This window comes from Neodiprion pinetum, chromosome 3, assembly GCF_021155775.2.
Source record: "Neodiprion pinetum isolate iyNeoPine1 chromosome 3, iyNeoPine1.2, whole genome shotgun sequence".
Lineage (NCBI taxonomy): Eukaryota > Metazoa > Arthropoda > Insecta > Hymenoptera > Diprionidae > Neodiprion > Neodiprion pinetum.
In genome coordinates, this window is record NC_060234.1 from 6,909,276 (window position 1) to 6,935,006 (window position 25,731).

At 38.4% G+C, this 25,731-nt stretch overlaps 1 protein-coding gene across 5 annotated transcripts in view; it reads left to right on the top strand.

The window, feature by feature from the left end:
• LOC124214524 (uncharacterized) overlaps nucleotides 1-25,731 on the top strand; it is a 106,677-nt gene that overhangs the window by 69,048 nt on the left and 11,898 nt on the right. For 2 of the 5 annotated variants that reach the window (XM_046616860.2, XM_046616861.2), the window contains one exon: nucleotides 18,360-18,608. In XM_046616860.2, the coding sequence (XP_046472816.1) occupies nucleotides 18,576-18,608 (33 nt within the window). In that variant the 5' untranslated portion in view covers nucleotides 18,360-18,575. Of the gene's footprint in view, nucleotides 1-291; nucleotides 395-17,232; nucleotides 17,557-18,223; nucleotides 18,246-18,359; nucleotides 18,609-25,731 lie in introns of those variants that run through there. The other 3 variants (XM_069134597.1, XM_046616859.2, XM_046616862.2) reach the window with 3 other exon arrangements.

The following is a 25,731-nucleotide window of genomic DNA, read 5'->3' on the forward strand; positions in this document are numbered from 1 at the left end:
CTTCGAATCTCATAGGAAAGAGGAAATACAGATAAGATCGTGGGGGAGAAGAATGCATTTGGCATCTTTTTGTAATCCTCTCCAAAAGCTATCGAGGGGTCATAGATGTTTCTTCCAAGACCAGCTACGAAGAGGGGAAACTGTTATCAAAGGAAGACTAGCTGCAATTGTTGGAAGTGTTATTGCATTGGCTTCCAAAGGAGTCCCCGCAGCTCTGATTGCTGTGTCCATACCATACTTAACCTTGAGCATTTCCATAAGCCGAGCCATCAATTACTTGACCTCTTAATAATTTTGTCAAAAGCTGCTCCTCGCGTAACAATCGATGTTCGATCACTTCTCCACTGGGACGCGTTCAAACAACATCTTGACGCGTGATAGAAGATAAGAACACGTAAGTGAAATTGACTGTCATCTAAAATTTCTAAAAAAAGAAAAAAAACAGTTACAAATTGTGTTTATTTGTTGACCGATATTACATTAAAAATAATTTTTAATAACTTAAATTTAAACTTATTATAAATTCTTGGTTCTCAATGTGAAGTGGGGTCCCAAAAACCTCAAAAAAAAAAAAATATTCAACGAATTATGTCTGACAACAGTTTTATCGTTATAATTCTTTACCCGTGTGAAAATTAATATTTTTTTATATTTTTATGTTTTTATAAATAAAAGTTTTTTTTTTTTGTGGAGACTGACCTTCATACCCAATAAGACCAATCTATCCTCTTCTACGGAGTGTGATAAACTCTACTATTGTTTTGTTATCATCTTGACGCACGTGTGCGTCTCTTCGCGTTCAAACATTTTGAACATAAATATTCCGTATCTCGTGAACGCTGAACTAAACAACTGCGAAGTTTGTGAAAATTAGCTACTTATTAACCGGCTGAAAATGAGTTTGTATCGAGTTTGCATTGAGAACATTTGTTTATTCGGGAATTTAAATAAACGAGATTTATCACCGACACCATGATCTTTGTTTCCAAAGTACATATTTTCATTTAAGAATCAAATACGTTTTTTTCCGCAATTTTACGTCTACTGGTTTTCGTGCCTGTAATTCGACAAATTTGCGTACGGATTCTGCACACGTATTACCGTAAATTTACAATTATATGCAAACAAAATTACGCGCGCGATTCGGCTTGAGAATAATTTCTCAAAATTCTTGACTTCTTTGCTACCGAATGCAGATTTGAGCGAACGTATCTGGTGAAGTAAAAATTTAATACCACTGCAATCGTGGCAAATTACACATTTGATACATACTACAGTTGTAATATACAACACTTTTTCAGGCACCGCAATAAACCTGGTTTAAAACCCTTCGCTGGCTTGCATTTGAATAAAAGCAGTCTGTCGTGGGCCTGGAAAAATTCTTGAGGTTTGTTCAAAGTTTGAATATATAGCTTTGACAGCTGTCAGAGATACGAAAAAATAAAGTTTTCTTATCAGTCGCGGTTCTCTTGTCACTCTCTCCACCTGAAACTCATGCTTACGATTCTGATTTTCGACTCGATCTTCCGGCTGATCGGCAGCACTTATCGATATTTGAAAGCTGTTTTTTAACGTCAGTTAACAACTCGTCTAGATTTCCTGTTATCGTCTTTACAAGACACTCAAGCCTGACAAATTCATGCAACATCTTCGTTTCATCGTTCGCACTTTCGTATCTGATAACATATCGGATCGATTTCGCGTCACTTTGCTTTCTTCGTTGTCTGAAACACGAAACAGTGACGATACAAACAATTGTAAAACAAACTTTTAAAACTATTGCTTGAGTTGATATACAGATCAATTTGACACAAACAATGTCGTTTGAAAAACAAAACAATTTTCAATTATGTCTTTATAACTTTCCTGAATTTTTGATAGTTTCGTTTTCAAGTGAATTCTTTTTGATTTTAAAAGTAAATGAAAAAAAAAGCAAGAAAAAACTGGTATTCGTGGAGATACTGTGTGAAAGACTTGAGATCAATCAAAAATTGTAGGTGGACATCAAGATTGTAAAGTATTTTTTCAAACGTTAAACGAAGGATGTTAGGAAACGATTATATCGTTGTATAAATTAACGTTATAAAACGGTTGAATATCTCAGGAGTAACTTGAAGTGTGTTTGTTTGTTCAATATATGATTGAAAACCGTGGTATGAAAAAGTTCTCAAGATACTGTTGCATAATAATTCGGTTAACGCATGATAAAGTTATCTCGTGGGACTACTCGTGGGAAATAATATTGACATCGGATGTGTCGTGAAAATATATAGTCCGTGTAATGTAGTGACAGTTTCATCGTGAAATTATTAAATTGTTAGAGTAACAAGGAAAGTTCAGTAAAACAGGTATCGTTAAAAAAACTGTTTGAATATTGTTGGAATTACGAAAAACGAGGTACGCCTAACCATTTTGCGCTGTCGTCGATCCTTTTTTGGTAATTGCAACGCAAAATCAGTTTGTTCGGTTTACTCTACTTTTTTTAGCTAAACAAGGCATTAACGTCAATTTATCGTTGCGCAAGCATTAAATTTTCGCAATAGTTACAAGAAAATTTAGTAACAGTGATCGTAACGAGAAAGAATAGTAACGGATACTAGACTTTCTGGTAACAGCTACAAAAGTGAATTTTCATTTTATACCTAGAACTGTATTTTTCGATTGTGGTAAAAAATGAAAATATTTAAGGACTGAGCGGTAACCGGAACTAAAAATTTCTCTCAGCGTGGGTATGGCGTTGAGTTATTGGTAAAATGACACGAGAAGCACTACGAGGCGTGAAAAGGAAGGTGATTTTCGAGAGGCACACGTGCCTGGCGCCAGTAGGCGAAGCGTATTCTTTTCACCATATCCGGAATTGGAATTATTTCTCACGTGCTTTTGAGGAAGGCGTGGCGAGCAGAAAGAACTGACTTCGGTGCAGGGTGTCGATATTTACTTAGATATTGACATTCAACAGGCTTCCTCAATATGAGTCAATTGGTGGCTGGGTGCAGACGGTCAATGATGTTTGCGTTCCCATATGCGGGACAAAGTCGCGGGGTATTTGTAAACGTTTTGAACACCGTATTATTTACCTTGGGAATCACGGTTTAAATGTTTACGCGCGCGTTGCCCCGGATCGCCTCGAGTGGTGTCATATCTCCCTGGAGTCGCGGGCTGACATAAGCGAAAGTACCTTAAAACTACAAGGTATGATGCGCCTGATGGATTTCGATGACGCATCTCGACCCGATCTGCACTTGTTATGCAGAGTTTCGGAAAACTGGCATACCAAGGCGATCTCTCCAAATGAAATTCACCCATTTTTAGAGAGACTGATTACAAAAAACCTATTTTTCACGCGAAGACTGTAATCCAAGTAACTCTACGGACTCCGATGATAAAACAGTCAACTCCTGTGTATAAACGTAGAAGATAATTGTTTTATCATCGGGGTTCGTAAAGTTACTTGGATTATAATTTTCACGCCAAAGTTAGATCTTTTATAACCAATCCCTCTAAAGTTGAGTGAACTTTATTGGGGATCATCGAAGCAATAATCTAACTACTGTAGCACGTTTCGTTGTCTGCTAAAATTTAATGCGCACGCGCACGCAATCCGGGATCGATTGTTATAAACTTGGACGATATTTTATCGCGATGTATCTAACCTCAAAAAATTTGCTCGATTCGTAACTGTTGAAATTTTTTAGGTTAGAAATAAGTCGCCGGATTGTGGCGCGTGCGCATTGAATTTTAGCGAACGAAGGAACGTGAAGTAGTTGGAAATTCCCTCCGCAGGGTAGGGGTAAAAAACTAGAAATTTCGATCGATAGAAGGAACAGGATATCGAATGTTCATCGATGCGAAAATCTGATTCGTAAAATTTTTAAATGCGGAAAGTCCAGGCATAGAAAATTGTAAGTATAGAAAGTCGAAGTACAGAATGACAAAATACAGGAAGGTCAAAACATAGAACGGCAAAGTCTATATTTTCAAGAAGAATTCTGACGATTATAAAGTCCGGCATTCTGTGTTCTGATCTTTCTATTCTTTTACTTTTTCATACTTCGAGCTTCTACATCTTTCAATTCTATAAATTGAGTTCTCGCGTCTTAGAAGATTCTATATTGTGGCTCTTCAATTTTTTCATCGTTCTCTATTTTAACCCCCAACCCGTTCTGCATATACAATAGGACGGAATAGAAAAAAGACTCAAGAAGTTGAAGAGGAAAGTAGAGAGAACGAGGAGGATAATAGAGGGGGGGAAAAATCACGTGAAGAATCATCGAGAGAGAGAAGAGAAGTGTCACAATATCGTGAGAATGGCGTGAAAAGTGCGGTTCTCTTGGACACTCGAGATTGTCTGTTTCTTTGCTCACTCGTTAACAAATCCCTGACGTCGACATTATACCGGCATAGTCATGCAAATGATATTCTATATACATGTATTTATTTTCTTTCCCCTCTTCGAGCGTGCTTTTTCTGCCTTTTTTTTCTATCGCTTTTCAACTTCAGTTTTCAGTCTTCTAGGGCCCGATTCGCCCGCACCTTTCAATTGCTTGAATACTCACCCATCGCTGTACTCTCGCTTTTTATGTGCCACACTTTTTACAATGTCCAACCGTTTGACCCCAGTCGATATAAGTCGAGCATCTTTTCTGGTCTAAACTATTCACAAACTTTTCGTATCACAAAAATCTCAGCAAATTGAAAGATTTTCAGATGAAATGGGATTTTAAATTATTTTGAAGTATGTGATATAATTTGAGCGGATTGAAAACGATTTTGATCATTTTTAGGAAGTTTCAGACAAATTTCGTACGATTTTAATAAGTCTGGGATTTTAATAATTGTTTGGAACTTTGAAACTTTTGTTTGAAATCTATCAAAATAACGCTCACAGACGCTTAGCAAGTTCTTCGGAGAACCTGCAGGGGCGAAAGTCATTTGATTTTCGGACGTTTCAAAGAATTTCAATCAAAATTCACAAAAATTACAAATGATTCGAAAGATTTTTGCAAAAGAGTACTCCTGCAGATTTCAAAGATATTGCCATTCCCTGTGATTAGTACAAATTGTTACGGCTTGTCGTGGGATTAAGTACAAATCTGATATTGTTATAGTAACTAGAAAATTTCAATAAAACAGGTATCGTTAAACTTCGAATATTGTTGAATTTACGAAAAACAATATTTTGCGATTGTGATAAATATTGAACATATTTAAGGACTGAGCGGTAACAGCAACTAAAAATTTCTCTCAGTATATATTTCAGACACACTCTGCTCCGAAATAATAAGACCGTATCTTTGAACTCGCTATCCTGACAATGGATATTCATTGCTCAGAAACAGGGGTGCGTAATAAATAACGGTCTGTATCAAACCAAACGGTAAGATATACTGTTGAATAATATATAGTCGCGGTGCAGGGGTTGTAAAAAAATTGAAGAAATGAATCAAGTGGCGCGGGGGTGAACTAAAAAAGGAAATTAAGGAACTGCGTAATAAAAGAAATCCCGGAGTCTGGAGAAAGAGAAAGAGAAAGTGAGAGGGAGAGGAACACTTACCCGGTCGTAAATTTGTCAGTGCGGTTTCCCACGTGGTCCATTAGTTACCGGCTGTTGGTAACAGTCGAGTCGAACTCGAAAGGCCCCCACAGGACGGGCGCCATTTTTGCAGTCGAGGGATTTATGCAGCTCGTTCCTTTCGACTATCGCCGGCGACGTCAACCGTCCGTGACGTAGCCAGCGGTGAACCCGTCGGTGATAAATTAAGCATAGGATCGCGCGTCGCGGGGATTAGAGTAAACCCCTCTAATCCTGGCGCCGGCGTCGCGACGCCCCCGAACAAAGAATGCGGCAACGCGGTTGCCTTGTCTTCGTCACGCGAGGGAAAAACGTCGAAATGGAAATTCGGTGAAACGTTGCGCTGAAGAAAATTTATAGTTACCGTATGTAGAAAACTCTCGTTGAATGGGTATCGTTACAATGACGATTTAAATATTGTTGAAATTACAAGAAAATGTGGGACGAGTTGGTAGTTAGTATATTATACTTGTCGATACTACACCGAGAGAAATTTTTAGTTTCGGTTACCGCTCAGTCCTTAAATATTTTCATTTTTTACCACAATCGAAAAATATTGTTCTAGGTATAAAATGAAAATTAGTTTTCTAGCTGTTACCGGAAAGTCTAGTATCCGTTACTATTCTTTCTCGTTACGATCACTGTTGCTATATTTTCGCGTAACTGTTGCGAAAATTTAATGCTTGTGCAACGATAAATTGACGTTGAAGCCTTGTTTAGCTAAAAAAGTAGAGTGAACCGAACAAACCGATATTTCGTTGCAATTACCAAAAAAGGATCGACGATAGCGCAAAATGGTTACGTGTACCTCGTTTTTCGTACTTCCAACAATATTCGAACAGTTTTTTTACCGATACTTGTTTAACTGAATTTTTCTAGTTACTGTAACAAATGAAATTTTTCTCAGTGTACATTTTCTGATTATCACATTTTTCATGCAAATCTGTACATATGTAAGATAATTTTAATAGGATAACTGCATTTACGAAACTGATTATGTCAAACTTTTCAGAACAGTTTAATTTCTAATATTCGAAAATCTCCTAATTTTTCCCTGTCGATTTTTCTGTGTCACGTTTTGCTCAAACATTATCCAGAGTTATTGCAAATTCTTTAATAGTTCCCTATCGATTTACTGCTACAGTTTTCATTCACTACTACAATTTTGTCCAGGTTACAATTAGGTAAGCCTTTACGTTTCTGATCGGATAAGGCGTCTTATTTTCAAAATTAGTCGCCGAAATTCACGTTTAAAATTCCAAACAAGAGATTATTGTTTGAAATTCTTTGTTGTTCTGATCTAGTATGAAAATATTCACTTCAAAAACGGTATTTTCTTCAACATTTTTATTTCCGCATCTGGGTTTGAATATCTGTCACCATTACAGTATGTTCAATAATAATTTAGTTTGAAATTTTGCATGCGATTATTTTACACTATCGAAGTTCAAACGAAGCGTCCAGAAAAATGTTTACAGTTTTCGGAGATCCAAGAACGAGATAAAAAAAACAAAAAAAAAAAAAAAAAACTAAAAATTCTCTTTTGGACGAGCTGCACTGTCGGTGCCTACGCAAGAGCGATATTAATTAACCGATTTGCATTTGAACGAAGTAGGCTGTACAAAGTGCTGCTCGGGTAAGATACCCGAGAGTGTATTCAGATAACGGCATTCCAGATATTGCTCTTGATCTTCGCAGTTTAGATAACCGAGACTGGCAACTCAATTAGATCTCTACGCGACTCGCCGCGGTGCTTAAGATAACTTGAAGAGATCTCGCCAGGACCAAGGATGCGTAAATACGTTTTCAGGCGTTCCTTTATCATCCTCACCTTCCTCCGGGGCTGGACCATGTCATACAGTCGCAAAAGAATTTTATGGGAACCGCTTAATTAACAATTAGAATGTAGCTGAACGATGTATCATTACTTGCCGTGTTCAGGAATTTTCCACTTCTAACTTGCGCGTTCAAAAGTCGAACGAGTTACTTTGGATATTGGAGCATTCTTCAGGCTATTGAAGCATGAAAAAGCTTTCGCAGACTGGCGGGATTTGAGCGTTCCTAGAAACATATTAATTATCCCTCGATTTTAATTTTTTCTCGCAATCGCTTCTAACGCTGTTTCGAAATCATTCGAAAAGTGTGTTAAAGTTGGCTTGCAAATTTGTCTATAAATTGATTTCAGGATGTGTGATTCTAAACTTGATTTCACGTTATGATCCAAGGAATTACGAATTCACAACACATTACTTTCTGGTCAGAATATCGATCCATTGCTCAATTTTATTTTTGGCTCGGTGTAAAGTAAATTAATCTAGTTTTCAAAAGGGAATCCGATTAGTGTCTTACATAGTAATAACCCTGATTGAATACTCGATCATATCTACCGAAAACACAGCTCCTAATCATTTTTACCTCTGCTAATTTTATATATCATTTCTTCTACGGTCTGGACAAATGCGAGACATGAAAAAATTATTGCTAGACAAGATTTCTAACATTTGAAATGCAATAATCATCGTCAACTGTGACCGGACGAAATATCTTCCTTCAACCTAATTTTTTTTTTTCGAATTCAACTACATTGCGTCATTCATTTATAAATTTCGTTGTAATCTTATCGATCTCACAAATAAATATAATAAACTTACCATTTTTCTGACCTATGTTCGCTTATAAATCCAGAACTGCTGAACCGATTTCCGTTCAATTTTTTTTTCTCTGGACAGCTAGAACGTCTGTCTAGGTTTTAGGTTATAATTCGTTACAATGAAATCAACAGTTTCGCGGATATAACGATATTTGCATACCCTGATTGAAATCTTACAGATCATATAGAGGTTGGTTAGATTAGGTTAGGTTGGATCAAACATCAATCTTCATTCAAATAGGTATGTAAACATAAACTGTGAGCAAGATTGTTTTGTCCGAATAGAATGTTCATTAATTTAGTTAAATTTAATTTTGGATGCTGGTAAAGTTGTGACGGGCTTGCTAGTTTCCTCTACGCTGAGAAAAATTTCATTTGTTCCAGTAACAAGAAAAATTCAGTAAAACAGGTATCGTTAAAAAAAGCATAAGCATTAAATTTTCGCAACAGTTACAAGAAAATCTAGTAACAGCGATCGTAACGAGAAAGAATAGTAACGGATACTAGACTTTCTGGTATCAGCTGGAAAACTAATTTTCACTTTGTACCTAGAACTATATTTTTTGATTGTGGTAAAAAATGAAAATATTCAAGGACTGAGCGGTAACCGGAATTAAAAATTCCTCTCAGTGTAAGCAACTGTAACACGTATGTTGAGATTTCTCTAATGGAATGTGAAAATTCTTTTTTTTTTACGGCCAACTAACGTACGGGATGTGAGAACGTACTCTGCTCTGGCTATTGCTGGATTACGATCAAGACTACGACAATTCGAGGCGCATAAAGCGAATGCAGTATGCGGTAAAAGCGCACGATTATTCACAAGTAGCGTAAATAGCGTGCAGGGATCGGTTTACCTCCATGAGTGAATGATTATCCAGATATTTACCAACTCGTACAACACATATCTGTATTGTATACGCGCGTGTGTGTATATATATATATGTATATGTATGTATTATATACACATTCACATGCGTATTGCCAGCCGGCGTCGCGTGGGCGACGTCGTAAATCAGGGATAATTTCTATTGCCGATAGAAAAGGACAGTTCTGCAGGTATCGGATGAGAAATTATAGCTACTTTGTCACCGGTTTCATACCCGTTGCAGCGTCGTAAGTTATGTAATTCAGTAACAGCAAGGGACGTGTAATCCATCAGTGCAGAAAACTGTGATCCGAGCTTACGCTTCGCGGATATATGACATTTCGCTAATGCAGATGAATGCGCTTTTGACAAGCAATAATTCTCAACAACACGACGCATGTTCGTTCCGAGTATCGTGACAAGTATTATGAATCATTAGGATTCCTTTTTTTTTTTTTTTTTTGCTAATCTTTCTTTCTTCGTTTAATTTCTCAAACTAAATCCAGCTCATTGTCAGTCTTAGTCTCGGGTCAGGATTATAATAAATAATTGCGCGCGGATTAATGTTACGGAATATATAACTAGCCGTGCGCGTAACATTCTGCAAGCTCACTTGTCAGTGAATCAGCAACAACGCGCGACTAACGATCCGCCCCAGCAGGACGGTTAATAATCCGTTAAAACAACGCAATCTTTCTTCTCAATCATTAATTTCACCCTGCAACAGCTGCGAGCCCATCTTGAGCTTTGACGCGTGTGCAAACAAAATGCCGATGAAGGCTCAACGCGACTTTCTTGCCGATAAATAACGAGCTTTGCTCAATGGCTTAGGGCAGAACGTAATATCCTTGTCGTATAGGTGTACGTATATGCACACATATGTACGTACACGTGGGCGTCGGTGCAAGATATGGCAACTCGATCCCGTCTCGTGGCTCTTACTTACTTGAATTTTTTTTATTATATATGAAAAAATTCTGCCGCCGCCACGCGCTTGTTTTTATCATTGGCTCGTTAAAATCTGTCAATGTATTTCGCACGCCTTACGCATCGGCGTAAAGACTTTTGCACGTCGTGAAGAAAATTGGGTAGAAACGATACGAAACGTAAGAAAAAACTATTGAAATCATTTTTTTTTTTTCTTTTCAACGGAAAAAAAGTTTCTCATTCATTTGACGGATTTAAACTGCACGCAATAATCGTTTGAAAGAATTTTTTATACAATTAACACTCATCGTTCCGTTTCAATGAATTTTCGATTAATGAATTCTCTGAAAATCTTCGTCAGTTTCTGATTTTATGGAATGAAAAAAACGTACGGTGCGATATCGTGGGTTATAATCATTGAAATTCTACTCATCGAAGAATGTATTTTACTACGATAAGTTAGTAGATACGGTGAATTCGTAGACGATTCATTCTTAAATAAGAGAGTCGTAAAAATTAGGCAGAAGATTCGGGTTTGGCTTTGAAAGAATGAAACATGAAATCGGCGGCTAAACTCCCGATCTTCAATTTCCGTCTGGATTGAAAAAGAATTCTCTCAACAATGTGAAATTCAATTAACTTTATATTCTGAAACTTGGTTACATCGTTATTTTCCAATTCATAAATTCTATCGTCAGACTTGCTTTAGATCCGAAGTGAGACGGTAAAAATGTAGATCATCGACAAGAACGCGATTGCACAGCGGGATGAAAATATCAGAGTGCGGATTAGGCAAATTCGAAAAGTTGAGAAAAAAATCCGCTTCAGTGGGTCAGGACTTATTTGAGGAGGGAGAAACCAGTTCCAAATTATTCCGTGTATTTATTCACCAAGTTTTTTCTTTCGAGTGAGTAATAGCCAAATGCAAATCGGAATATCAATTATTATTATAGCGCCAGCCGACCAATCCCAATCCAGAATCGCGAACGGGTGATCGAACGATTAGCGAATACCAATCGCCGTGTGTCCGACGAAATGAACATTTCACCTGAAATTTGAGGATCCATAAGACGTACAGTCAGGTCGAAGACGTGTTGAAACCGAAACGTAGCAAAATCGAGGCTTAGAAAGCTCAACTGAAGCTAATCGAGTTTGGTCTAGTTTGTTCTAACCAGTTAATTTTATCCAGAGATAAATGTTAAAGCACTAAGTCAATTAACTGTGATAAAATTTTGCCGTCAACAATTACGTCGGTAAAATCGGTAAATTATAGGTATTGTTTTTTTCACTCTTATTCAAACAGGCAATGTGTGATGAAGAAATGAACTTCAAAACACTGAATTTCAACTGCAAATCTATCAAGCCGGCCCCCAAAAAGAAAAAAATTATAAAAAAGCAGTCCACTTAGTAGATTTGAGCGTGATGAAAAATTGTTCGATTTATTCGTGAACGAATTTTTTATGAACCGTCTCGGATAGATTTTTGCAATTGAACTCATTAGCGGTTGATAAAATATTTGACACGTACCATCATCATAATTAACGAACGATATGCGTTTGATTCAAATGCGCGTAACCTATTATCCAAAATCTAAATGAAACGATCTATTGAGAATTTATTTACAAACGAAACAAGTGATTACATTGATTTTGTGATTAACAAAAAAAAAAAAAAACAAAAGTTAAAAGAAAATCAGAAACGGGACAATGCGATCGAAATAAAAAAAATTCACGTAATTTCTCGACCAGTTAAAGCGAGAAATTTTCAACTTGTTTTATCTGATCGCGTTTTTGCCTAACCCTTTTTGGCCCTGACTGTACCTCCTCAGCTTCAGCTGAGATCCGAAATTCATCGAGGAACGTTGGTTGTGAATGGCGCTCGGTATACGGAGAATGGCCGTGGCGAGGTGAATTAGTTGACGTTCGACGCGTCGAGCTGGGGGCGCGGCTGCGCAGGATTACTGGTTCCAAAACCAGTAACTAATTAAACCCATCCCGACAAAGAGAAGAGGATCTCGCGTTTATTACGTATTAAATGATTCCGGTTTAAAGAAATCCTGGATCGCCGGCTGTCGTTGCGTACTCGGACCTACCTCTGCGGCATCCTCGTCTCTCCTGTACCCGTTTTTCACTTTACACGGATAAACGCACACTATTGTCTCCCCCTTATACTGGGTGATTTTTTAGATTCAGGAAAGACGGCGATCGGATATCGCGAAAAAGTGTTGTTTCTCATTCAAAGAAACCTATTGTTTGCGCGAAAGGAGTATTCGGAACAAGAATATATGCGTCGTTGGGTGAAACCATATTCGGTCCGATTCGGAAAACATTTTTATTTTATTTTTTTTTTTTTTTTCGATGTATTCGATCGATTCAGAAAATTGTTTTTTCTTCACGACTTGTTAGAAAATTTGCTTTGGAATATTGTTGGCTATGGAAAGAAGAATTCGAAGTTACCGATCGACGCGCTGGAATTTGATAAACAATCATTTCGAAATTTTTTCTCAGTCGAAAACATCGGCACGTCGATCAAAATGGTTCTCCTACACTGAGAAAAGTTTCATTTGTTACAGTAACTGGAAAAATTGAGTAAAACAGGTATCGTTGAAAAAACTGTTTGAATATTGTTGGAATTACGAAAAACGAGGTACGCGTAATAATTTCGCGCTATCGTCGATCCTTTTTGGTTATTGTAACGCAAAATCAGTTTGTGAGGATTACTCTGCTTTTTTAGTTAAATAAGGCTTTAACGTCAATTGATTGTTGCACAAGCATTAAAGTTTCGCAACAGTTACGAGAAAATATAGTTACCGTGATCGTAATGAGAAAGAAAACTAGACTTTCTGGTAACAGCTACAAAACTAATTTTCATTTTGTACATAGAACTATATTTTTCGATTGTGGTAAGAAATGAAAATATTTAAGGACCGAGCGGTAACCGAAACTAAAAATTTCTCTCAGTGTGGCTATTCAATTTCTGATCTAGCATCTGCGGTTTTTGATAAGTTGGTTTTCACACTTTACCATCGATAGTACTTCAACTATTCGAACAATCAGAGAACTTTTATAAAACTAAGAATATAATGAAAAGTACCAACCGAAATTTCAGAAATTTGTTAGCCGCTACCTTTTCAAGTTTTCCATTTTCCTCTACCTTGTACCGCTTTTCTCGATACTTCGAAGCACGTATTCATTTATATCACCCGTTACATACTTAACCGCGTGCATTTTTCTCCGCTTTGCATAATAAAAATGCTCGGTCATCAACCTTTCATTTAATTACAGTTAATTTTCACGCAGAGAAGACCCTCGCTCGATACAATTTCCTAACGAACGTTTCGTTACATTATTCCAAGGCGAGGTATTTCCGGGTTAATTTGAAGCTTTCTTTGCCATAGCCTGATCAATATACACTCTCGGTAAAAATTATAGGCACGGTTTCCTTCAGAGGATAATTCCTATGGTGTGCATTGATTCATCCTCACCCGGTCTTCGTGCTGCAGGTGAGAAGCAGTTTGATTCGCAGATCACCCTGTCCAGGTGTTGCAGGTAATTTGCGGGCGGAGTTGGTATAATGCTAGTCCAAGGATAGTAACTACGGAAACTACAGGCTGCTAGGAGATTTTATCGGAAATCGGGTTCAACGGGTTCAATCGGGTTCAGTCCTGATTCGACCGCCCTTGACCTCGTCACCTGTTTCAAACACTGAGAAAATTTTTATTTTTTTCAAAAATGTCCGACAAGAGCTTTTGGCTTGCCGAGGATGAGTAAAGCGACTAGCTTTAATCTTCTTCTCCCTGTTTTTCTACTCATTTATTGCACGCAACGCTTTGTTCAACTCGACTTTCGAGTGCGCATTATATACCCAACGTTCGAGTTTGAGATTGACGAGGGTCGGTGGCGTTTGCAAGATTGAGTTGTAAAACTGTCAAGTATCTCGAAGCTGATCGGCGGAAGAAACCTTCCATGATTTATGCAACGCAGACGTTGCGGAAGATCGCAAAACGAAAGTTTTTACTCGGGCATGGAATAATCAGCCTTCCAATACAAATCCCGGAATACTGATAAGCTCGTTCTCAAAGCTCCGTGGTGAGCATGCCACACGACTTGAACGACATTTTCCTAGTACAGCAAGTATCATTTAGAATACGTAATCGTGACTGTTTCAAGACTGTTGGGAGTTCAAATATGCTGGTATAGTGACGAATTGAAATATTTTTATGGAAGCTAGAATCTAAGCATCGAACCTTATTCATCTTTACTGTTACACAGCCTAGCTTCTGCCATAAGTGATCGTGAAATAAACAAAAGTAAAATAACGTGTTCCGAATTCGGATTACCGGGCTTATAGTTCCGATATCGTGACAGTTTCGTCCAGCAACTCAATTCCGACTATCAGATACGGTTTACGTTGTCATTCCAAGGCAAAATTAAAGGACGTGAAACCAGTTTCCCGATCGGATGATGCTTCAGAATGCTATTGAGTAGGTATAGATTTTAATAATACGATTTGGATTCCTGACTCAATGGTACCGTAGCCCATTCGACCCGACGTGTACGATACGATAACCGACAACTTTCGGTTTCGAACATCACTCGATGTATTTGGAACAACGAACTCCGTTATGATACAAACGGCACAATAGTTCGTATTGTGCACCAAGTTGAGTTACAATGGTATCGTCATTCTTTGGAATTGGTAAAATGGCAGACAAATGGTTTTCCATTACCATCAAGATCTTATGATATGATATACGCTGAGGAACACGGAAGGGCTTTTTTCCGGTGATGCTTCCGCTTTCAAAGTCAGCCTTACGTAATCCAAAATTTCGCGATCGCAAGAGGCATGGCAAAAAGAATTGTCGCTTCGTCAGTGACGTCGAATATTTCGTCGCCGCGTGTATGGAACGGCGAAATTCGCGAATGACGAAGAAGGCCGCCTGTATACAAGACTTCGCAATTAGCGAGAAAATTAATGATAATAAAATAATGACACAGTAGAGCACTGGCGCCGCGTAGTTACAACGGTACAAGCTGAGGCCGCGCGAACCGTCCGATCTTATCAGATTTACTGTAGGCGCCGTTGATAAAGTGAGCTGACGTTGGCACACACACACACGCACACACAGACGCACGCAAACACATTCGCATATGCGTGGCGTCGTCGGCGCGGAGACTCGTCAGAAATGCACTGGGTCTCAGATCGTGTGGATTAAGTTAAACCCTATCGGCGAATCGTTGAATGCCGATGCTGTGACGTTTCGTGGATAGGTAAAAACTCCAGAACTTACTCTCCTTACCTGGAATCGATGATGTACAGCCTTATCACTGCTATCGCTTCGTACCTGTAATAAGTATATCGATTCGTAGAAAAATTTCTTGGCAGACGATTAAATCGTGAGGGCGAAAAACAAGGAGAGAGAGAAAAAAAAAAAAAAATATCCACTCGTCATCGATAATTATTTTTAGTTGTTGGGTTATTTCCCGAGAATTTCACCGTTGTTTCTACGTCACAGATATATTGTAACTCAGCTGATATTTTGCTACGGATTGTGAATAGTCATTTACCTTCAACGCAAAGAGGAGAAACAAGTTCAAATGTAGTCGAAAAAATGTTTACTTTTTTTGACAGATGAAATCGAGTTATCGTATTCAAATTTTAGCGTCGATACATACATTTTACCAAACGTTGCGTCAGAGAAATAAACAAATTCTAATCGAAGTATGTATTTGCGCACGAAACGGAAACATTTCAGTCCCTCGTACGAAAATTTTTTATTTTAGTAACCTAACTACACTGAAATGAGGAGAAAGTTTTCTAAACATGCATAAAGCTCGTGCAGGACTCCACCAAGAAATTAGACTATCGATGCGATCGGTAAATTTTTTAAAAGACTGATTATCGTCACAGTACAAGTATGTACATCATCTGCTTTTATTCATGCATGACGTTTCGTTCTGTTAATTTTGATTGCCTAACGTGTCGATATCTGGATTGGAATTCCAATCAACGATTAAGTCCGTGGATTACGGTAAAAGACATCCTCGTGATTCGAGGGGAAAGCTTTGGTCGCACAAGTGGCGAGCTGTGTCGTAATTGGGATTATCTTGAAGCGTTATTGTCGTACGGGGTGGTACAATTAGACCAGCGAAACTGTAAGGCAGGCCTTCTTTTTCTCGAATACCGTGACTAATTCCAATCAAGAAACGGAATGGCTAATCTAAAGAATGTTAATATCGGACGATTTGCTTTGCGATATAAATTGAACATCAGCTACGGTTTGCGATAGATTGTACAGGCGATAAAAATTCATTGGAAAGATCGTAAAATCGTTATTATACTCCGGATTTAACTCGACCTGCACCTATAAATTCCTACATGATCGAAATTTTCGAGATGGCTGGTTTGTAGAATCTTATTTAACGTATTCGACGTCCCGCCTTTGTTTTTCGGCCAATGGAATTTCGCGCAATCAGCGAGTCACGTGATGCGGGTGCTCCGTCATTTTACACGGTGTGATTTCCACGTGGTTCGATAGCCGAACCGGTGATTTATCGTTTTTCATATCTAATAATTACCATAGAATGCGAAACTGCTAACAGAATCAATCAAAGATTCTCCGATATTTGTCTGTCGGTGGATAAAAGCGATACCGAGAACGAGTTACGGAAAGTTATTTGCCCCTTTCCAACTTGCCCCTTGATCCTGCAAGTTACGAAATCGAATATTTCAGCCACTCCGTCAACACTATAACGTACGAATCTTATCTTAGATTTCCAGAAAAATCACTCATCGATGAATTTAGTGCAGATATTTCTTTGGCGCCGTTCGGTCACGCAATAATTTGGACTTTGAAATTGCGCAGAAATCGTTAACAGGAAAAAAGGATAACTCATGTGTGGGAATAGGTCAGTTATAAAGCGGCCTGAAATTTCAACGGTGCAAAGGCACTGAATTATGCGTTGATGACCGTTCAGGAACATCCACACTTCGAAGTATAATACAAGATAAGATAAAGTGTGCGTTGAAGTTCGTGGCGGCACTTCCGTTTGATTTCGTTTATTCTTATATGTGTTTTTTTTTTTTTGTTTTTTTTTTTTTTTTTTTGTTTGTTCCGTTTTGTTTCTATATTGCTTCAACCAGCGCCTCGAGTTGACTTTTATCGATTGATCAATAAAGCACGGTTCAGTCGATCGCGACATGCCGCAGCGAACGCGTCGCGTTATCGGCATGATATTAGCGATTGACTCCGCCGATCCGGAACAGTTTAACCCAGTCCACCGTTTTTCATCGAGTTATTATTTCCGTGTGTGATGATAATCAAAGTCCGAAAACGATATTATCGCATAGTGATATTGGTGACGGTTTTCGCACCGTGCCGTCTCACATCGACTAGTCACAACTATTTACCCTACAAATATAAAAGCTTTCACTTTTTTCATCTGTTATTATAAAAAAACATATGCAACTATAAAACAGTGTTTCACTTACCTTGGGAATCTTACCTACGTTGGATCAAATGGTGAACAGCCATGACAGGTGCTAATGAACTTATGAACCTTGATTTGATTGACAGTTTCTCTGATTTTTAAACAACTGCCGATTGGCATGTCGAGATTGTTGACCAGGCTTATATCTGATAATAAAAACATAAAACGTGATCTTAAGATGGCATGTGCGAGTAAATGGTTAAAAAAGTGGGTGATTTTTGAGAATTTGCATCTGTACAACAAATCATTCCAGACGATTGGGGCTTATTTTATGCAAAAGTATGCAGATTCATTCGCATTAAAAAAAAAAACAAAATTAGAACCGATTCATTGGAAGGATTATTATTGTTAATAGACGATGGATGTTTTTATGGTGCCCACGATATTTTCAAAAACGACTTGAACGCTTCATCTCAAAATTTGGAGGAGGCACTTTGGAATGGTTGACTTACAAAAAGAAAAGTTCAGTCCATACATTTTTGACAGAACTAAACCCAATCGAATTGAATTATTCGTTATCGACGTATAAATTCCCGAAATTTACTCTTCACTGTCTTAGCCGTTTAGTCGTACAATGTACTCACTTGAACGAGATGTGTTGCGTACAAACATTTATTTCGAAAAACATAGAAGTGTACCGCATACCTAAAAAAAAAAAAATTTGAACCACCTTTCAATACTTGAGCAAAAACGCAGAAAGAATCGATGATTCGAGCGATGAATAAGGTTCGCGTGGAGGTAAATCTTTGAATGCTGATCGACTCTCCGTGCTTCGATGACGGAGAAACACGATTTGTACCCCAAATCGAGTCTAAGTCGAAAGTAACTGAAGAATATGCGTACGTGTTTCAGGTTGGCGTGCTAGCCATGTCAGGGGATCGCCGGGCAGGAGCGCGCCGTGTCGACGTGGAGCCAGGAGACCTGGATCGCCGGCCCCATCCAAGGAGCTGAGCCGAAGGACGCCCCGCGGGGACGAGATTTTACAGAAGGAATTGAAATTTAGCTGCACAGTCGACGACGAGCTGAGGCTTGGGATCTACGGCCTCCCCGCTGGCCTGGCCAGCTACTATGCGAATTGAAGCTCTTAGCGCCTTTCTCGCGGTAAGTTCTCGCCGATCCCTTCTTATCGCATTTTTCCCCGAAACGACCAGATTTACCAAAGAAACCAGCAACGCGTCTCGCTGAAGCTCGAGACTGTGCTCAAAAAGGTCTTTGCGGCACAACGACGACGTATTGAAAAGGAGGCTTAAGGCGGGCTGTTAATACCATTTTTTGGAAAAGTGCCATTTTTTTTTTTTTTTTCTTCAAACGGCACTCACAACCTTCTCAAAGACTTCTTGGTGACAAATTGAAGACGATATTTAAAGAGGGCAGTAAGTGCCATTTTCTTTGGAAATGTGCCATTTTTCAGAAACAAGTACCATTTTATGTCTCCAAATGACACTTACAGCCTTCTTCAATTCTCCTTGGTGACAAATTGGAGAGGAGAATTAATAAATGCTGCAAGTGCCATTTTTAGATGTTTTTTTCAAAAGTACCATTTTTTTTTTTTTTTTTAATATATAAATCGCACTCACAACCATTCAATCAAGTTCGAAACGTGCTGAATTCAGCTGGTTATGAAACTCCGTTGAAACCAAAAGGATAATAGTGTACTTTATAGTGCTGCGCAAGATATTTCCAACTAGGATGGTCAGATTTTCGATCGACGCAATTACGTCGGAGACATTTGACACTGAGAATAAATTACGCAGCTTACCGTCGTTCCGTGTTGTCTACCAGGCACGTCGAAAATCTTTCCGGCTAGCCTGAGATCGACTTCAGGCAACGCACCAGCCACGTGCTTCGCTTCACAGATTTGAATATAATCATTTTTTATCGCGGTATTGGAAGCAATTTCAGTCACAAGGCGTGGCTAATGGGGCAAACCGCCATTTTTGGTAACTGTAATTCTGAAATACGGAAATCTCTTACAAGAACAGAATCTTCACTTCGGGGGGTGGCAATGAATCCTCTGGCCTCATTATAAACAGCTCCACGTCAAATTACTGTACGGACACATTCGAGTATCAAGTTTCTTCAAAATGGTTTCTGGCCACTATCAAGTTCCGAACAACCACAAATTCTCACACGAAGAACTTACAGTAGCAAATTAACCGTTCGGTGCTCGGCAGTTAGGAGATCCTTTCATTCAGATCCGTCGTACGAGGATGAAGGCTAGAAGCAATCAGTCTGCCCGGTAGAACAGCGGATACGAGTGAGTATAATGAGCACAAATGCCCCCTGCCGAGAGTGTTATTAGCGTGTTATGAAGCCAGACTCGCGTACGCGGTGAACTGGAGGCAGAATAGAGCTGTAGATTTCAGATTTCATTCACCCTGTCAGGCGCAAAGAGATAAACCGCGCACCTTACGACTCGGGGTGCTTCTCCGGGCGTCTACGACTTTGTCACATTTTCTCATCATCGCCAGATAAGTGTAATATAAAACAAGATGCTCAACGGTTTGGTGCGTGAAAGTTCCACATCGTGAGCCGAGTTTTTTTTCGAGGGAGTAGAGAATGGATGGTAATTTTGTTTCGGTTCGTACGAAGAAAAGAGACTTGCGCAATGTCCTCCTACTCATTCTTTCCATCCCAGATTCACACTAACGAGCTGTTTGTAATTACGTATTTCGTAGTCATCTCTTACCCATTTAACAAAATCTTTCCGAGGACTCCGGCGAAGCCCTGAAAAGTCTTGTTGTATAAAATTTTTATAATCCCTTGCGATCCAGGTAGAATTTTTTCAATCTCTGAAGTATCGAAGTCCGTTAAATACTATTTTTCCCAATTGACTGTTTACCGGTGGCGAAACATGGCGTAACAGAAAGTTATCCCGCTATGAAAAAGTTTCAGTTCAACAGTGCTTGGGACTGGAATGCAGACTTGAGCCACTTCGGTTGAAGTCCTTGCAGGTACGCAACGTCGTGACAGAGACTCTTGAGCAGTTGTTGCGATCGGTTGAAGGTTTACAAATTGCAACTCACTCAACCTAAGATGGCTTACAATCAGCTACGTCAACGCAACATCTCGGGACAATTCAACCGTCGTGTTGCCGCAGTCTTGAGCTGAGATGCAAATTGCTTCGCAGGAGGTCCGATCGAGATACTCGTTTACCATTCGTCGTGTCGTCGTTACAATGCCGTTTTAAACAAGAATCGAATCGAAATCGAGTTTAATGCAAACCCATCTCTTGTCACCGGCATGTGTTATGTGTCACGTTCAGGTGCGAGGTCGAAATTCAATGTAGAATAACTAAACTCTGGATTCGGTTTAGAAATTTTTTCAACTCGTTATTGCGTGTATAATTTAATTTATTGTTTGTCGAACATTAATGGAGGTTATTTAAAAGCGTAAATATTACCATTCAACGGTTGAACAATATCATATCGAATTCGATTAAAATCGAGTGTTTATCGTTGGTCTGGTGCGAAATTGTTAATTAGCTAGGAAGCTCCGGCCTGTTTTCGTACGAACAAAGGAATTCGATAAGATTTCTGTTTACAGTTATTCCGAAGAGCTGCGATTTTATGTATACGTTTCGAAATTTCTTTTCATTCAAAATTATTCGACAGTTAAAATCACTCCGACGCTCCGCTTGGAAGTAATTTACCAAAACTGAATGATATATGATTTTTTATTTGAAAAAATGATAGTTCATATTATTTTTGTTCAACTATTATGCACCCAACTATACAGATTTTCAAGAGGCTTGCAAAAAAGCAGATGTTTTGATTTGTGCCGACTACAGCTATTCGATTTTGTCAGATAATGACTAGAATAACTGCGAGTTAATCTGAATTTTCCAAATTGCACAATGTTGACAATTACTAGGTTCCGTTTGAATCAGAGCTGGATGATAATTCAGTTGCCGGGTTGTACGCAAATTGGCGCAGTAAGAATAAAAAAAAAAATAAAAAAAATCAACAAATGATGAAAGTGCAAGAATAACTGCCGCCAGTTTTTCAATCTTTTTATAGATAAAGTGTCTATCGCACCGCGCATACCTTGGCTATCTACATAATATGTGCTACATGCCAATGCAGTATCATGAGTGATTATCCGCATGCCCTGGATATTGATAAATATTATTATTGGCAGCCGCAGGTATAATGCGCGTGTCTATCGGTTGTCACAGACACGCGGACACGTTCGATTATTATCTTGTTACAAGCTCTGCACCAATTCGACACAACTGTTCGCGGCTCGTCGACAGTGGGCGTGATTATAGGGATTAGGATACATTTCTTTTTTTAAACAAATTATTAACGTATAATGCAATCAATTATTCCTTTTCGCATCGCAAACGCGGCGCCAATTCAGCAACGCGATATTAATATGCTAATCATTTACTGGCGCCGATATTTCCGATAAATAATCCGCTTAACGCGCTCGGCGAATCGATCGCATCGATGATCATCGTTTCCTTGCATTCTTGCTGGTGGGAAACTCGGTAATTGGCAGGGATTACTCGAGGATCTCATCGCTGGTATTATAAATTATACATCTGGTCAAGATCAGGTACCGAGAGACAGATTCGTAAGGGAAAAAATGAGCCGGAAAAAGAGAAACAAAATTACCAAATATCGTAACGACATAAAAGCGCCCTCGTTTCGAAGAGTCTTATCGTTCTTCAGGATCATCGACACTAAGTTCAATTCACTCGTTGTTCTCTTCATTTTTTCGTTTCACCTGAATTTTTACCTCAGCAGATGACGATTATCGTTTGTCGAAAAAAGCAGAAGCCGCGGAAGTGCGGACATAAAAATGGGCGTAACATCGGGACTCGCGGTTGACCTTTCGCGAATATTTATTTAACGATAGAAATTAAGATATAAAGTAATCGCTTTACGAGCGAAACTTGGCTATGCTAACGGAATTTGAAGCTCGTTTCTTACAACCAATTATATTAGTTGATAGTATGTTGAACGTAATGAAGTTGCTTGTTATTGACGTATACATGTGTGCAGTACGTGGATTAAAAACTGGTTTTCAAATAGTTTGAGTATATCTGTAATCCATTATTGAAACAAAAATAAAAAAAAAGACAGCGAATAATGACTAAGAATTGACAAAATTGTAGAATGAATGAATCGATGTTTTATGTTAACAACGCAGAAAACGGGCCCAATTCAAATGTCTAGTCAGAAATCTAGTTTGTTTTAATCCTGAGTTTGTAAACGTCGCGGAAACAGAAGTCCGGATAAAAATCAGACTTAACACGGAGACATAAAACTAAATGAAATCAGAAAATCATAAATTATTGTATTGCTTGATCATTTGAGCAGTTAATGAAACAAAGAATGAAAAAAAAACTGAGAGATGAAAAGAAGTGTCAGTTGTTCGTAAAATTTCAAGGGTCCCAGTTTTATCGAAAAGTAAATCGTAAATTATCCGAGAAAATTATCTGTAAACTTGAAGTGAATCGCGATTAAAACGTTTCCGAGTTTCCGTCGTCTGTCAACCGACGCCCAAAAATCGTTGAACCCTGAATTGGACGCAGAAGAGATCGGCATAATTTTTTCCCACTAAAAGCCGAGAGCAGCGCAGCGATGTCAGGCAAAAATAAAAAAGCAAGGAAAGCATTTCAGCTCGCACTTTCTACTCACTCTTCTCCAGGATCCTCAGACTGCAGGGTTTTTGTAGGATGATACTGTCGAGGAGCAAACGCTCTTCTATTATCACCGATGGCATCCCAGCCGTGAAGCCTATAATTTAAAACAATTTTCAAATAATATATTACGAATGGATTATACATAGAAGGCTCGCCTCATCCGACGCCGTATCTTTTGAGTGATTTAGTGAGTCGTGGGTGTATCTCGCCGCCGGGTTTCAGCCACTTCCAAAGAGGTCCTTTATTCGAGTCAGCGATACCACTCCAATGCTTCCTCCGTGTAAATTCACAACCGTATATATATATACGTATACAGTTTGAAATTCTGCTGCAGAAGAGATATCATCACTCCTTTATTTCACCCTTGTCATTGATTCCGCGATATTTTCATCTTACGTTCCACTCTCGTTTTAAACGCTTTCGAGATCCCATTTTCTCGACATATTTCACCTCGATTCTTGTCACGTTATTACTCTGACTTTATCTGGTTTTTTTTTTTTTTTTGCGAATAAACCTTTCCCTTTCACTGCGTTTAAGTTACTCGCCGTTTACTAAAACAAAGCAAAAATATTCAGCGATCAAATACTTTCGCACGATCATTCAAAAAGGTAATTGAAACTTTTCATTCGCATAATATATCGTCTCGGATTTTCCAATTTTCAAACTTGGATAAAGATTCCAGAAAAAAAATGTAACTTTTTTCGCTTTTTTCTTGAATTTCTCAAAAAAAGTTCTGTCTTGTGCTGGAACGTTTTTGGGTCCAATTTTTAAAAACGTTCCGAGATATTTTGACGTCACGAAGTGACGTGATATGTTCGTTGGTTTTTCAAATGGTTGCAATTTGATTCCTTTTCACTGCGTTTAAGTTACTCGCCGTTTAATAAAACAAAGCAAAAATATTCAGCGATCAAATACTTTCGCACGATCATTGAAAAAGGTAATTGAAACTTCTCATTCTCATAATATATCGTCTGGGATTTTTCAAGTTTCAAACTTAGAAAAAGACTCCAGAAAAAATGTAACTTTTCTCGCTCTTTTCTTAAATTTCTCAACAAAAGTTCTGTCTTGTTGGAACGCTTTTGAGTCCAATTTTTAAAAACATTCAGAGATATGTTTGATTTTCAAATGGTTGTCATTCGAAGCGTCGAATCAAAGCTTTCGAAGAATAACGTACAATTTTATCTGTACATTCATGAGAGGGGACACAAAATTTTCTCAGTTCAGCTGCTTCGCTTTGTTTTGTTCAAAGTTTGTTACCCCGTTGCGTCGAATGTTCAATACGCGGCATGCGACGTTCAGGTACGCAAGCCTTCTACGGGTACTGCGCATATTTGGATAGGAACAGATATCTACGGCTACACGTATTGCTACTTAACTGATTAGTACCTATCCAAGTTAGCGTCGCAACGCGACGCGGCAAAAGCTGCGCTCTGCGTTTATTCTTCGGATTGAAATGAGCCGAGGCAATTTCAAAGACTTATTACTTTCTCATTATCAAACCAGTATAGGTTGATATCGCGATACTCGTTAATGGCAATCGTTATTGCACTAATATGCGATAATTACCACCGTATGCAAATTGCATACCGGCTACTCAACGAGCGAGTAAAACCGTGAAAAATCGACCCGGGGAATGGCCATTATAACCGCCGACGATGTTCGCTGCGGATACTTTGAAAAAATAACAGTCACATATCCTTGTCAAGTAAATGGGATGAAATTGAAAAATAAATTACCCGAGACTGAATAAATCTGCACAATTATTTGCCAAAGGATTTTTTTTAGCAGATCTGTAAATTTTTTAACAATTCAAAGTAACACAAAGTAACTTTTCGGTAAAGGATTGGAATGTATAAAAAAATTGAATTTGTCCAAAACGTAAACATTATTAGAGACGAGAGTTGGGGGAATAAATTCAAACTAAATGCAGCAATGAATTAATGAAGACATATTATATGGATAAGGCGTATCAATTTCAAGTAAAAAATCTAAACGTTTTCGAGATATCGTAGCAATATTGTTGTAAGAGTGTTTTCGGTAAAATTGTTTATGCTTTGTGCGAAAAGATGTCTCATCATTGCGAAGAAAAATAAAAGATAAACCCAAGCAAATACTTATTTCAATAGTCCTTTGTACAATAGATATTTCGTAAAGATTTGAAAATTTTATTCACTGAATTGCGGGGACAGGGGTTAATTTGAAAAAAAAATTTTCTTCTAAAAGTGAAAATTTTTCTATCTTCAATCCAAAAATGTAATAAAAAATTCTGATTTTGAATTCTGTGAATGATTATAAAACAGTTAAATTTTCAAATACAGTCTTGAATTTAGCTTCATCCTAAATAAGTAGAGTTTGTCGCTTGCAGGGTTAAACGAATACTCTCGAAAGGTTTCATTAACCGAATGAGTGATCGTTATGTTGAACGAGGGGAGTAATTTTATGCAACTGTTTACGATTTCCATGCGAGACAAAACGAGTTTCAAGCATGAAGATACAGGTATACTCGTCGGGTTGAACCGACAAGAGTAACGTTAATTTGTGGCAATTACTGGGATCGGAGCTCCCGCAGGC